This window comes from Sinohyriopsis cumingii, chromosome 14, assembly GCF_028554795.1.
Source record: "Sinohyriopsis cumingii isolate HCF-2022 chromosome 14, ASM2855479v2, whole genome shotgun sequence".
NCBI classification, from domain to species: Eukaryota; Metazoa; Mollusca; class Bivalvia; order Unionida; family Unionidae; genus Sinohyriopsis; species Sinohyriopsis cumingii.
The window spans coordinates 6635511-6651369 of NC_142974.1; the positions used below are offsets into that span (position 1 = coordinate 6635511).

Sequence of the window (15859 nt, forward strand, 5' to 3'; positions counted from 1 at the left end):
AATGAGAAATCAATTTATTCATATTTTGCATGGTAAAATATCAACACATTCACAACAAGCAAATCATTTATTTTTGCTCTTTTTCAAATACATTACAATTCTTAAATACAAACAATAACCATTCACTGAACAAAATAATACAGATCTCAAATATAAATGCATGTCAAATCCTAAACAATGCATGGATCCAAGTACTGTTATGGAAAACATAAATGCATTATTTTCCAGAGATGACCAGCCTTATAAATGCAACAAAATGATTTAAGTACAGTTCACGAAAATAAAAATGTCTATTTACAAGTTATCAGTCTAACATGTTATCAAGTATATTCTATTCCTTTTTAACTGTATAATGGTTATGAACCTTTCTTACCCAGAATTGTAACTTGGGTACATGAATCTTAAGCACACACACACACACACACACACACACACACTGGAAATACCACGCATTAGGCAAAGTACTATAAGACATAATTTCCAATCATGTAAAGTCTAAATTTTCCTTAAGCAGAACACACGCTCTCATAAAATTCCATTCTTCTCACAACAACTGATACATGTACAGGATATATTTTTCTACCAAAAACATATGCCTATTACTTCCTGTTTAAAAATCTCTGAACTTAACATTCATATTTTACAAAAAAATTGTGTAAAAAAGTCCACTTTAAATCTATGACAGAAGATTCATTGGTACCTGATAAGTGACATAATCAGCATTACATTGGTAGTTACAGAAAAAACATTTTGGGTATTTTCATGAAGTAAATAAGTTTACAAAATCCTTAAGCATCAAATCATCATAGAAAATGACCACAATAAAACAATTGGGAATGAAAATGATACAAAGAGGTTTCATATGAATTAATTTCTTTTAAATTTAAGAAAAGATAATGTATACGACTTTACACTTTTCCACATAACTGTAAAAAAAAATGCTGTACGAAAATCTGTCGCATGATAAAGGAGGACAGACTGTTACATGTAACAAATATGTGGGGACAATGTCTCACATTATAATTAGGTACAGACACTTTTGTACAGGTTACAAATACATGCGGACAACATGTTCAATGTATACTCAATTTAAGAGTCTTGGAAAATAGATGAAATACTAATCACTGCAGTTTTACCACTGGTCTGTTTAATTAACTTAAGAACAGATTTGATATATCATGTGCTAACCACAACACTATCTGAAATTCGTAACAAACATATCAAAATATTTATAGATTATCCAAAACCAGCAAACTTGAAGGAGCTACATATTTTATTCTACTGTCAACATATTTTATTCTCAAACAACTTGCAATATAAATATATCCATTTTGTAAGAGAACTGCCTTAAAATAGTCTTAAGATGCATATGATAGACAGGGACAATAATCTGCTCAAATATGGTACATCCATTTGCACAGTAAATCATGCATATTAAATTTGTTGTACTAGACTGATATAAGTACAGTGTGGTTAGTGAATCAACCAACATAACTGAAAGCTAATGTACATTTTTTGCAGAAGTTCTTCTTTTTCTTCTGGCTCCATTGGTGCATAAAAAACTGCAAGTAGTGATTGAATTTACCCATTCCCATAGCTCTTGCTGAATATTTGATGTGCTGAAGAAAAGCATTTGTTTGCTCACATATTTCAGTGTTAATTTTTTTAACAACATGAGACGTGATGACTTGTATACTGGTGGACACTTATGGGAAAAGCCATGAAATGTATCATGAAAAAAAACGTGTTTTTCCAAAAACCAGGTTCTCGATTCAAACAGTACTCCTCAAGCTGGCAACTAAAATCATAAAATATTTCTTCTGGGGCATTTTCCATGTATGCATAAGCAGAACAAGCAGGATCTTTTCTCCCTTCATGTCCTGGTATCATATGATATCCATAGCAATGCCCATAATGTTGTGGGTCAAACCAGAGAAATAAGTATGTTGTACCCTTCCTTCCCACTTCAGGGTAATTTTTATGGCATTTTTCTTCAGCTCTTGCAGGTTCATCATCATAAGTACTATTATGAGATATTTTATCCATTGTGTATTTTGGAGTGTCTCTTAACTGCTTACCATGGGGGGTGAAGTAATATGCTCCCCCAAATTTAGCAGGATTATAACTACCAGGTTTAGGATTAATTTGGTCTGGTTCTTTACAGTTTGAAAAAAGCTGTTTCACTCTTGACACCAGATGGTCCAAAAATTCTAAAGTTGCTGAACATATACAAGTATTCGTGACTGCAAATAATACATCTCTAATTTCAGGAGAAAACTTGGCAACTCTGTTTATAACATTTATGTCTAAATTTGAATTTTCCTAAGTAAATTCAAAATAAATTGGAAGTCGTCAACAAATCGATAGGGAATAATGCTTGAAATGGAATGATTTGAAGACAATATCATAAAAAGAACTGCTAACTTTCTCAATACTCGGTTGCTACAACCATTTTGCATAAAAATATTCAACAGTGAGTGAAAGTTTCTATCAAACATGTTGTAACAGAATATCATTTCGGTTTTTTTCCTCTTCTAAAGGTAGCTCATTAGCACTGCCCAAGGTACCAAGCACTTTCTTAGAAAGGTAGAATTTCTACTCTGAGCTTTATCCTTTGAATCATGATCACCCTGGGTAAAGCTAATGAAAGCCCTCTTATTCCTTCGATGACAAGGATCTATTGTAAAGTCATTCGTTGGAGTCTCTATTGGTACAACTGTTGAATGTCGAATGTTGATGCCTATCTTAGTTCCATCAGCAGCTAACAATTTTGGACTAAATTTGCAAATGGAACAAGGCTGTCTATAATCTAAATTGAACTTACTTATCCAGGAAAAAAACCAAGCAATAAAAGTATTATTTGACATAAAAGAAGCAGAATTATGACTGACACGTTTGTAGAAGCTATTCATGATTGTACAATAGAAGCTAAAAGAAATATATGAGTTCAGAACATGATCCACAAAGTCCCAGCCAATTTCATCGCCAGCTCCAGTATCCCTGGTAAGAAAGTGGATGGCCTCTCTCTCTCCTGGACCTATGTCACAATCCCGAGTGCCACTTAAACAACAGCGATACCAAATCTAAATACAAAATAAGAAATATCAGAATCCTGATTAACACTTAAACAACTGTGATAACAAATCTAAATATAAAATCACACACACACACACACACACACACAAAATGTATCATTTACCAAATAAATAAAACATTATACAAACAACACAAATGTAAAAACAGATTCCTCACTGATAAAAAGTTAAGACTATTATCTTTTATACTGCTGGAAACACTAAGGCAAGTACACTGTCTTGACCATTGAAGTCAATCTTTTAATACCATAAAATTAGATGCTAATGCATGTTGTGAAATTTGTGAGTTTTCAAAGAACTAGATTTGGGTTTGTAAAGCAATAGAAAAATTATTCTCCCACATCCCCATAACTTAGTCGATACGTCTTAGCTTGATAAAAAGGACTTATGCATGCCAATATAAGCAACAACATATTTTTCATTTGTCGGTATAAAATGTTTTTTGTGTGCATATTTATGCTAACAATCTTTGACAGAAAGACAGAGATATGAATAGATAGGAACAAATAAAAATGCCATGCTTTCTAATAAAGTGGTTACTTAAAAGATGAGTTAGTTCATCATCAATGAATTGAAGCTCATTGAAAGAAGAAAATAAAGCAAAAATTTATACCTCGTGTTTTACAGGCCCATGACATGTATATACAGTGGAAATATGGGATACTGCAATTGTCTCTCCATTAGGAAAGACATATCCTACCTGAAATCAATCAATTAAACAAAACTTTAAGTAATTCAAATATGACTGAGGAAAAGTATGAACAGACAAGGACCAAAATTTAACCAAATTTCTTGTTGCAATGTGACAAATATTTCCTGAAGATGCAGCATAACCAAAGTAAATGTACTTTTATTTATTGTGTACAGGATGTGATATTAACTGTCTAGTCCTGGTCCATCTGAACCTGTACTGAATCCCATTAACATGTGCAGAAAAATCTGACAATGATACAATTGTTTTAGAATGAAATTTGATTTAAATTATGGATAAGCAATTACTACATATATTGTATAATTTTCCATAATAAGTAATATGCATATGACAACTCTGTATGATAGTCAATCAATGAAAGTACATCCATCCTTGGTCCATACAAATACTGGAAGTCACAAAAACGATGATTATTCTGTATTCCAGATGTTTTCTTTACGCAATAACTTTTTTTTCTCCAAGCAATTTATCCTTCCTTTATTACACACTAGTTGATAATGCACTAACTCTTGCATACAAAACTGATAGATAACCTCAGTTTTTTCATGTAAACATCATAGATTTTTCTCAAACAGTATGTTCACGCTCCCACTCATAATAAGTAAAAGAGCTGATGAAAGATACACTAGAAAAATAATGTATGGTGACTATCTAATTAAAACTGTAACCATTAATAAATGGTAATTACAGGTAATTTACTTCTGTTACATGCATATAGTTTGTGTAATTGTTGTAATGATTTATGTCAGTTGTTGATGTGATCACGAGCATAATATTGAGCTACCTGAATGCATTTTACCATAGACCCCCTTATTTAATATTAGTTATTTTCATTCTCTTTTAAATACATTCTCCCAAATTAAGTTTGGTTTGGCATTTTACAGTACATCAACACAATGTAGTTTATTGGGGCAAAGTACCTTGCCAAGAACACACCAATGTAATTGTATCTGGCCCGATCGAATCAGTAGATCCATCCATGTGTCAGCATGGACTTTCACTTGATTGAGGTGAGGACAAAGGGTCTCAGCGTTGTCAAGACGGAGAACTTTACATTTTGAAGATGAATAAAGTGCATTACAAAATCCAGACTGACAAGATAGACTATTGTCAGTGATATGAACAAAAGTACATGTTTTGTCATCATCAGAATACACTGAGAACTTCAAAGTTTTATCAGATGAGGTTGGCATCTGGCAAATAGGCTCATTAATTTATCTTTGGCAGCTTCAAGTTTTTCAATTATCTTATTTTCTGACCTGGAAGAATTATTTAATAGAGAAGGTATATGGTCACTGATCAGTTCATTAAAAAGTCTCATATGGCAGCATTTCACATCACTCAGATCTATCTCATCAAGATTTTCCTGAGGTATACTTATTGCGGCTTAATGCAGTAATATGCCATACATTCCACAGCTACAAGACAATTCAGTTATCTATATCTGTTTTGGTCAAATGAACATAACAGTCTTCCTGAAACAGTCCAGTTGTCATACTAACTTCATTCATTGCAAAAATATTCACATTAGCTGCACTACGTCGCCAAATTACATGACCATTTTCAATCATTGCATATTTGAATTTATCATAACAAGATCTTTCTTCAGCTATATTTTCTGAAGAAAACTGACTGTCTACAGTGTGTATGTTTGTCATCAATTCTTCAACTGTCAAACGTCTAGTAGGTTCATGACGTTTGCGTTTGGATGCAGTGGGAACTATGTCACCATAATCAGATGACTCGGGTAAACTTTCAAATGTGGAAGTAGACTGAGCTGGATCTAAGGCAATGTTTTTATATTTGGAGCAAATGGAATAGAACTTATCCATGTTACCCTCTCTAAAATTGTACAGCATCTGATTCCTTAGTGAAGCAGGTTTATACTTTTCTTTCATATCTGGAATTGATAGCCACTGGGAATAAGAAACTGTCTTGTGCTGCCATTTATGCCAATTTGGAAACATGGAGATATATTGAAGCTGCTGATCCCATGAAACTGGATATTCAAGTGGAACAAAGACATCTGAGAATGTAACTTGTTGGCACATACAAACTTCAGTTCTGTGAGTTTCAAAAGCGGCCTGAAAGGCAGTCCCATCAAAACATTTACTGGCAGAAAAAAACTGAAATGTAGGAAAAGAAAGCATATTATTCTTTTATTGCATGCTAGTTAAAACAAATCTGTGATTAATATTTCTCGATGGAGATTTTATGCAAAACGTAAGACCCTGCAAAATGACTACACTACAAAAGCAATTGAAAATCTCAAGTACAAATTTTTTCTCTTTAGTGTATTTGTTACAGATTGCAAATAGTAAAGCCAAACCCATCATGAGATCTCAATCAATTTTGTACCCTGCAAAAATGATCATAAGTCAATTACTCATGTCACATTTCAACAATATCATGCACATACTTGAATGGCAGCATGTAACAGTGATCACTCACAAACACAATATTGAATTTTTCTTCCAGTAATTAGGTTATCAAACGGGTATTGTACAGATTCAGTTCTTATTAAAAAAGACCAATAACTAAGTCAGCAATTGAGCTGCAAAGACACACTCATTAAAAGAATCAAGTTCACATACAATGCAGTTAACCTAACGAATTGTATTTGTTTTTTTTTGAAAAGGCTACTAACAATGATGCTCACAGCTAGAGGAAATGTGAGCGATTTGATCATATAAATATACCAATGCCTCCTCAACATCACACCCCTAGCCCATGATGAAGACGTGTAGAGCTTAACAGTGCACAACTGTTTTTAAAAAAGTGCAAGTGAAATGCCTGTAAAGAAACTTATCTTCTCATGATGAGCTGAACAAGTACCAAGTTTCAGGGCAATCCACTAAATACTTTGAGTAACTGCATTAACAAAATTTGGTCATACACTGTATCCAACTGTAATCCAAAAATGTCCACAACCCTTACAAATATCATGGGAGCACAAAGATTTGTACATGCAGTTTTAGATGAATATTGTCACACGTGCCAATTTTCATGATCCTTTCAAAAAGGCACCACAATCGGTAGCACTGACAAGATTTTAATAATGCATTCTGCTGCACGACAATACATCAGACTAAAATTGCAAAAGCAAAGTGAATTGTTTATATGAACATTTTCAAATGATGACTGTAACATACAGTTACATGGCAATCCAATGAAAAATGTGAGACAAGCTGACTTCACAAAATCCTATCAAACATTAATCTAAGAAAGTAACTAGCTCTAACTGAAATAGCAGCAGAGATTTGTCAACGTATGCAACTTCCGATAATGATGAAAACATTTTTCCAAATGTCATGGCAATCCAATGAAATCTGAAAGATTAGATGATTCATTAGATTATATTATGCACTGTCTTTAGATTGAAGTCAATAAAGGGCAATAATTCTAAACTTAATTAGCGGAACAGTGATTTGATATATGCATTATTTGTTAATGAACATAATATTGTACTGAATTTCATTACAATCCATAAAGAAGTTGTACAATTTGCACTCACAAGTTTGTATCATGCACTGCATTAATCTACAAAAGAAAAATGAACAAAAATTGCAGAAGCACACTGATTCATTAATATATCTATCTTCTGATAATGACCATAGGATTTACCAAGTTCCTAGTCCAATAAAAAACAAAAGGACTAGTTCAGGGGGCAATTTTGTTGCTGGTTTGCCAGACGAATACCTGTGGGTTCTGAGGAAGGTCATTTAAAATTGATGGCCATCGGCCCAATTAAATTTTCCTCCATCATTATTTTCCTCTGATTGGGAGAGCCAGTTGATTTTCTGCAGGGCCAATTGATTTTCACACAAGATGGTCACACCAGCCAACGGAAAAAGTCTGTGTCACATCAACCCATGCTAACTGTACTAACAAGACTGTGATATTCAATGACAGAAAGAGCAATACATATAATAAAAATTGCAGGGGCAAATGAGTCTCGGATTCGGGTAATGTGGTTATGTGAGAAAGCTTGCCGGTAGCTTATCGTCGGTCGGTGGTTCTTTCTGGGGGTTTTCCGGGTTCTTCCTCCACCATTAATACTGGCCGCCATGTATAGCCTATCTTGTGCTGAAAAATGGCGCTAAACCCTACAACAACAGCAGGGGCAAAGTGACTGGACAGTTGGTGCATATTTAGGTAATGACCAGTACATATAACATGTTTTATGGCAACTCATATAAATATATGAGAGACTAATTGTCTTAACAGTGTGCTGAATGGAAGGAAGGACAGACATATATGAATCAGTATATGGACATGGTTATAACAAATGGAAAATGAAAGATGGATATAGAAAGACTGATGGAAAGGTAATAATGATTTCCTGCATTTCTTCTTAATACTTACTTCGCATTCTGCTTGTCTTTGTAGCGCTTTTTCTTCTCTATGTACACCATCACCCCCATACACTCAAAATTATTTTCTTTGAAAATAATTGTTTGTATGTGATGAAGAAGATGATCTAACGACTTCCTAATACTGCATTTATTTTGGAACAGTATTTCGGAATACCTTCTTCCTGTGAATGGTAATTTCTTTGACTCTGTAATGAAACAAAAAAAAAAAAAAACAAAAAAAAAAAAAAAATACTATAAGCATAATGTTACTGTGTTTAACTTGCTCACCACAGACAATCAAATGTAGGTTATGGCATGCATTTACTTGCCAGCATGCACAAAAAAAGATCCATACCCTCTGTCAAAAGAACTAAACGTGACTATTTCGATGCAAGTTATATACATGGTAAAATATACAAGGTATAGATGTTAAATTTCTGTAAAATGTACATAAAGTATTAAGGTTTTACTGGGATGAATGGTGCAATTTTGTTTGCGGGTTTAGTGCTCTTTGTGGATGTCATTCACTTTATCTTAATTGTTTCCTTACTGTAGCTGCTTAATATTTAACAATTTGAAGGTCTGGTTAAATTGCTTTGATGTTGTTGCCATTTTGGTTTCTGGCTACCTTTCTCTTATAAAATGACATATTTTCCATTTGTATCACTCATAAGATCATGTGTTCTACTTTGTTTCCTCATGTACCTCTTGAAAGTAAAAATTACTTGACATCCAAATGATGTACTTGTCTTATGGACACTACAAGACATTCTTCTGTTTAAGCTGTATTCTCAAACTTGAAGTAGGAGTTGGTAAGTGTATATTACTATGGTACCAACACTACAAAGTATAAAATTAAATGCACTACATGTATTAAACATTAAAGACAATCTTCTGTTCACATTTCACATCAACAATGCCTATCTTGTTCTCACTTCATTTTTGTTCAAAGTTAGGTTTTAAGATAGTTGATTTTGTGGTTTCTAAACACTTCAGTATTAACTAGAAAGCTGGCAAGCTACAGGTATATTTGGTCATGTATTAGTAAGAAGAAAGCCTTGAATAATGCACAAACCTGGCTCTGGCAGCTTTTTGAGTTTCTCGGTTAGCAAATTAAAGTATTCTCCTTCAGCTGCTTTAATATCATCCAATGTAAATATGTTTTCCAAAAACAAAATCCTCGTTTCTATCACATTCAAGTGCCTGTTTGATAATATCCAAACCTTGAAAGAGAAAGATTTATAGGTAAAATGTTGTGCCTCGATTCTGGAGATAACAAATCATGCAGACAAAGACTCATCCACTATACTGCTTCAGAATGAAAAGTTAACAATGTTTATCAGATGCAATACAATTATATATATATATATATATATATATATATATATATATAATCAATAAATTGTCTTTAACAAGGAGAAAAGAACATTAAATATTTGTATAAACTGATAACCTGATAAAAAAGCTATATCTGTAAATTTTGACAAAATGACAATGTTAAAGATAACATTACTGTAAGCCTAATGTGCTTTCATTAACCACACATATCAGAAGATTAATAACTGTTCTCTGACAGTCTTAATTTCAGTTTAATGCTAAATGAAATAAAACTACAAATTCAACTTCTAAAAACTTTCCTATCAGTGGGATAAACAAGGTTTTAAACTACACTGTTCTAACTTAACTGATATTTCAACATACATTTTTATACATGTATAGCTGCAACTAGGGTATGATAGTTTGTATCCCTCCCCTGTGGTTTATTTAAGGTGTTCATAGGTCAAATATAGAATAAATGCAATTACAAAGAGATGTCGTAGAATAGAATTTGACAAATGCTTACAAACATAAGCACAATGTACTCTGTTCTTTGATCACCAGTTAACCATCCAGTAATTTGGAGCCAGTTTGAATGTCCCAAAAGCATGAGCATTTGCTTTCATGAGTCTCAAATGTAGCTATAATGTTGTGATGATGTGATTACCTTTGCTTTCAAAGAATCCACTGAAAATGCCGCTTTAAAAAAAATCGTAAATAGTGCAGACGTCCCTGGCGAAATACAACACCATATGCATAGCCTTCTGACAATCTTGCTATTGCCATGTCCATCATACTCTTCTCCAAAAGGAACATGTAAGATGTTTCTGGTAAAGTTGTCCTTTGGAGAAGATGGCAAAAAGCTGACTGCCGAGTCACTGCTGCATGACATAATTCCATGTTACGTCTGAGGTTGGAAGTCCACTCTGTAAACACACAAAATGAAAAGATCATATATAATTAAAACCAGTTTGTGGCAGTTTACATACACTGCACACAACTGTTTACTTCATCATTATCTATAGAAATATTCACACCACCAATATATTATTAGTTCTACATATCTACATCTGATCCACCACCTTAACAAAACTGACTGAAGATTAAAAGATCTTTCAAATGTATAAGAAGTGTATGTATATACACACATACACACACTGGTCCTGTTCTTATTATGTGGCCTTTTCAATTGAGGACTAAATGTTTTGTGCATAAGTGTATAGAATGTACTTAGTACGGTAGTAAGAAAGTTACATACAACTTCAAAGCATTTAACATCTTCATTTAAAAGCAGCATTAATTATTAAAATGTTCTTGTCTTAAGAACAGACTTATTTCAATTGAACAACTGAATAATTCTTTTTCTCGACTTAAGAATGAAATGCAAGTGAAGTATATTTATCATGCAAATTGCAGAAACATTCAAAAATGTCATTTAAATCTTGGTACATATACAATGCTCTTTCCATTTACTCCATTTTCCAATGTTGATGAATATCCTCCTTATCTGTTACAAAAAATGTATTGGATTGGAGCCTTTCCAACATGAAGCGATTTGGGCCCCACACACCACCGCCAAGGATGTTGAGTCGAATGACTTTAACTTTTCTTTTAAAGTAATAGGTCTCCATTTTCGTGATGAACTGTTAAAGTTTTCTAATGATTTTTTCCTTTTTTGCTAATGGTACAGTACTGCAATTGATTATGAAGATGAAACTTTTGTGGACAAAATGCCTAGTTTATAAAGGAAGTGATGCATGAGCTGTCTCATGATTTTCTGGTCTTTGTCTGGTACTCAGTGCTGTTCAAGGTTAACTTCTTCCTGTGTGCTAATCCACAAATCTATTTTTAGCCCATGAAGACAATTTTGTAATCCTGGCATTTATAGATAATTATATATTAACCTTAGTGATACACTCAAACCTGACATTGGGAAATAGACATCAGTAGAGATAATCATGTTACTTACTGTACCAATCAAATATTGGTTTCGGACACATATTAAAATAAAATGTTGCCACTTGTGAAGTGAAAATCTTACATTTGTGCACAATTATAATTGCTGCTGTTTGCATTTGAGGGGTGGACTTTCTTGGGGATACTTTTAAACAGGAACTCTTCAGTTCCATGGAATTCTGGCCATAAAAAGTGGGTGGACACCGGTCAAAGAGACATTCAAGAGGGGGACCACTGTATATAAAGGCTTCTAATGTTTTTTGTTGAACCCGATTGTTTTAACAGGGCAAGGGAATTATAAAAGCATGAAAAAGACAATAGTACTGACCATGAATAATACAAAATACTGAAATATGTATTTCATGAACTGACGTGTGAGAATATATGCAGGTTCCTTTCTGGATGTGCTGTTGCATGGTTATCATTATCAATTTATAATGTATTTCCCTTTCAACTTTTTTTATTGTAAAAAATATATTTTCTTACATTAACATTTAGTTTGGAATATTAACCTGAAACAGTAGTTTCTTGTGAATTAAACAAAATCAGATTTAATATTAGTTAACAGGCTCAAGTCCATGAAAATGTATAATGCTTACATAGCAGACAAATTTGGTGAGTTTGATGGTGAACTAGCTCAAAAATAGTATTCTGTTATGGATAATAAAGGTTATTTCTGTTGCTTAAATCTTATCTAATTAATGCAAGCCATACAGGTTAACAACGCTGACAGTCTGTATTAAAACACATTATGATTTGTGGTGAGACAAATAAATGTGAGGATAATGGATGGATGGACAAGGACATGGAAAAATTATTTTACAAATATTCAAAAAGACAAATTGTGAATAGCAAAAGGCACATCAGAATCAACAGCTTAATAAGGCTAACAAGTTTTATAAAAGATATTTTGAATTGTTTGGGAATGATGCTCTTAAACTGAAAATGTGCTTGACAGTCTAATACACAGATGGCAAGACGGAATCCATTTATACATCTTTTGTCAACTTTTGTTATGTTGGGGGTGAAAACAAAATGTCACCAAAGTACTATTGTGAAGTAATCAATCCATAACAGGCCTGCACAGGGTTAAACTACTGGTATTAAACAGCTAAGATTCCAATGATTTCATAAGTTTTGACTACAAAACACTGCATTTGCATCATATTTTAAATCAGTCACAGATCCTTAAATGATTATATTTATTGTCACAATAAGATGTCATATCCTCTCAAGTTTGGTTTTCATTATGAGTTTCCAGTGTTTCACCATTCACTGAATGTCTCTTATACATTCTTAACTTTAAAACTGTTGGAAACACCTGGAGATTTGAGGGATAGATCCTTGCATACCAATTTTAAGTTACTTTATACAACCATACAAGAATCTAGCATTTATATTAATTTTAGAAACATTTTCTTGGACACTGTATGCATTAATGGACATTTCGTCATAGTAACAACTCATTTACCTCTCCACTTTGAACAATATTTGAAGTGTCTTTTGTGAAGATAAAACAATTCAAACAAAACTATTTCAGCCTTTAGAAACCAAAGCTTAATGAAAGCACTATATGTATCAGAACTGTTATGGAGGACAATCTGCAAATATAGTTGCTTAGTAATTTAAAACTTTTCTGTTAGTCATATGGAAATGGATAATCAATGCACACTTAGAGAACTACCTTTGTTTTGCTGCATTGCTGCTGTGTATATACCAAGTTCTGGACGGTCTGATGGAACACCCATGACAAGCACCTGCAAGAAAATAATATCCTTCATAAAATGCTGGGTGGAGATGGAAGTTTACATGCAGTGATTTAACCTAACCAATTAATAAATAAAAAAACACAGTATGGCCACATATATATGACACTGTATATGGGTGTTTATTATTTTTTTAACAATAGCTTTTACAAGTTTTCAGTCATATCGTTATGTCTGAATCCAGGACAACCAGTCTTAACACTAACCTCTTAATGCTGAACGCCAAGCAAGGCAGCTGTTAGTACCATTTTTTTAAGTCTTTTGTATGACTCGACTGGGGTTCAAACCTACAACTTCAGGCATCCAAGGCAGATGCTCTAACCACTAGGCTATTGACACTGTATACAATCATTGAGCATATTTATGGATGTATGTATGTAGAGAGAGAGGAGGGGGTATTCAACATAACACCAGTACATGCCTTAAAAAGCTAACCTAATTTGGTCAAAAAATATTGAAAAAACTAACCAATTTCATATTCCTACTTGTACTCTGGAAGCTGATGCTAAATTCAACTAAAACAAGATGAAGAAGATGGAACAAACAATCTTGTCTTAGATATTAATATGACATTTAAAATGATGTCTCATTATTACCTAAGTATGTTGAGTGGTTGGCAGAGTTCTGTATTCAAATCATATGAAATGTATGACTATTTATCTCGGCTTGCCAATTTAAAAAAGGAAATGTTATCAGAGCAACTCACTGATCTTGGTGCAAAAATTAGTTTACCTTCTTTTACTGAGAACTAAAGTGATTACTATCACTGGAAAAGATCATAAAACAGGGCCATATAGTAACATTTTCATATACTGGTCTGAGTATATTATTCCTTTTCTTAGATTTACGTAGAATTTACCTTTATACCATATGCTGTATTATATGCCGCTTATACTAAATAAACCTTATAAAATAAACTAAGAAGCTGGAGTCTTGTTTAATTCATTATTTAATCTGATATGTCATACAACTGAGTTAATTATTAATAAAGTGCAATTACTGGGCGACAATACTGAACTTTCCACCAATGAGATTCACTCAATATTCATTTAAACATTCTTATTTGTAAAAGTTTAAACAGTAACTTGCAAATATCGAAATACGGGTAATGAGTATAATACGTTTATCGTGTTACGAGGTATGCGGCAGCCTATGAATAGCTTTACGTAAATTATATACACGGCGGCAGTGCTTATAGTCTTTCCAGACATGTTCGGTGTTTTAAAGGACGATTCAAATTGTTAATATAGGTTTTAAACTAGAACAACATAATCCATGGGAAAGGAGTAACTTGCTAGAATTCTAAAATATTTCCTCTTTCAAACGGCTATGAATAAAATCACATTTTGTTTTCTTTAATAGACCATCCATTTCGGGTGGGTGGGTGGGTACGGATGAGATGATAATTTATAATTGGCAGCTGTTTGGTACGTCTACAATACACACATTGGTGAAATCTTTTCAAGAAATTGAAATACAAACCTGTTCACTGCTCTCACTGCATAACTTCTGATAATGTGTACTTCAGAAGTACTGGGCACGCCAGTGTTCATTCTTGATGGTCGATTTTCATCTTTTGACGCCATATTTACAGCTGCTGAGTTTGGTTTTGTGTGTGATGTCATGACCACGTGACACACTTTTTAGAAGAAATTACGCGATTGGTTCCAACGATTTCGCATGTTCATAGTCTGTAATATATTCATTATAACTCTAAAAGAAAATTCATCATTCATCATTCTTAAAACAGTTGTTTGTTCACCAAAATTTAATTTTCTGCTCTTGCATTATATATTAAAACAGAAGGAAACTTTTCATAAGAAAAAAATTCAAAAATTGTTTTTCACAACCAATCTTTGAAAAACATGTCTGTCAATTTCGGCATAATATCAGCAATGCAATATTTATTTTTTAAACAAAATAGTGGGCTTGAATGATTTTGTTCACTACCATTGTCATAACTCTAAACAAATAATAATCTAGTCCTTTACACAAGTGCCTATTCCAAAATAAAGTTTTTACTTATCAAATAATTTTAAATCCTTTGCTGAACAAGGTGTATAAAAGACAGAAATTAGTCAAGATTTTTAAAATAAATGTCATTTGAAATGTTCAATAGTGTAAGATCCTTTATGTATAAAATAAAACATACTATGGTTCAATTGAAATAATGGGTCAAATAAAAAACCTAGATTATTAGTGTAAATAAAAACTCTCACACAATAAATAATGTTATAATAGAGTGTAATAATTAGGAAACTTTTGATCTGGTTTCAAAATCAGTGGATGCTCCTGGACAGATAAATTGTACAACTCGAGCTTTCAGAATAATCACACACACACACATGTGTATATAGATCATTTTGCTTTTCCAAGGTTTGCTCACCAAACCTCTCAATGTGGGAGAAAATGACAGCTCTCTTAATCCTCTGTTTATTCATACTATAGCTCTCTCTTTAAATGAAAAGAAAAATAATTACATTATTTGATCAGAAATTGAGGTGTATTTGAACACGAGCGTATTATATTTTTTATCTTAATTATCATGTTTTGAAATGATGGTGTTGTGATATGTTTTAAATAAAGTTTGAAAACAATTCACATTGCTTCATTTTACCAGCTTTTCATCTGTGCAGATTGCTTTGATTTATTAAAAAA

At 32.9% G+C, this 15859-nt stretch overlaps 2 protein-coding genes and 1 long non-coding RNA gene across 3 annotated transcripts; all 3 read right to left on the bottom strand.

The window, feature by feature from the left end:
* LOC149783147 (uncharacterized) lies at positions 1-5168 on the bottom strand. Its single transcript, XM_089931383.1, has 3 exons — positions 4728-5168; positions 3709-3795; positions 1-3083 (listed from the first exon to the last, which is right to left on the bottom strand). Exons 1-3 carry the CDS (start codon positions 4998-5000, stop codon positions 2535-2537), a joined length of 909 nt encoding a protein of 302 aa, XP_089787509.1. The 5' UTR covers positions 5001-5168; the 3' UTR covers positions 1-2534.
* A 134-nt stretch (positions 5169-5302) lies between these two features.
* Positions 5303-9025, bottom strand: LOC149783148 (uncharacterized). The gene is made up of 2 exons (XR_016413998.1): positions 8173-9025; positions 5303-5933 (listed from the first exon to the last, which is right to left on the bottom strand). It is a non-coding gene; the product is annotated as an uncharacterized LOC149783148 (long non-coding RNA).
* Positions 9026-10151: 1126 nt separating this feature from the next.
* LOC149783149 (uncharacterized) lies at positions 10152-13475 on the bottom strand. The gene is made up of 2 exons (XM_089933077.1): positions 13120-13475; positions 10152-10405 (listed from the first exon to the last, which is right to left on the bottom strand). Exons 1-2 carry the CDS (start codon positions 13214-13216, stop codon positions 10155-10157), a joined length of 348 nt encoding a protein of 115 aa, XP_089789203.1. The 5' UTR covers positions 13217-13475; the 3' UTR covers positions 10152-10154.
* Between the last annotated feature and the right edge of the window lie 2384 nt (positions 13476-15859).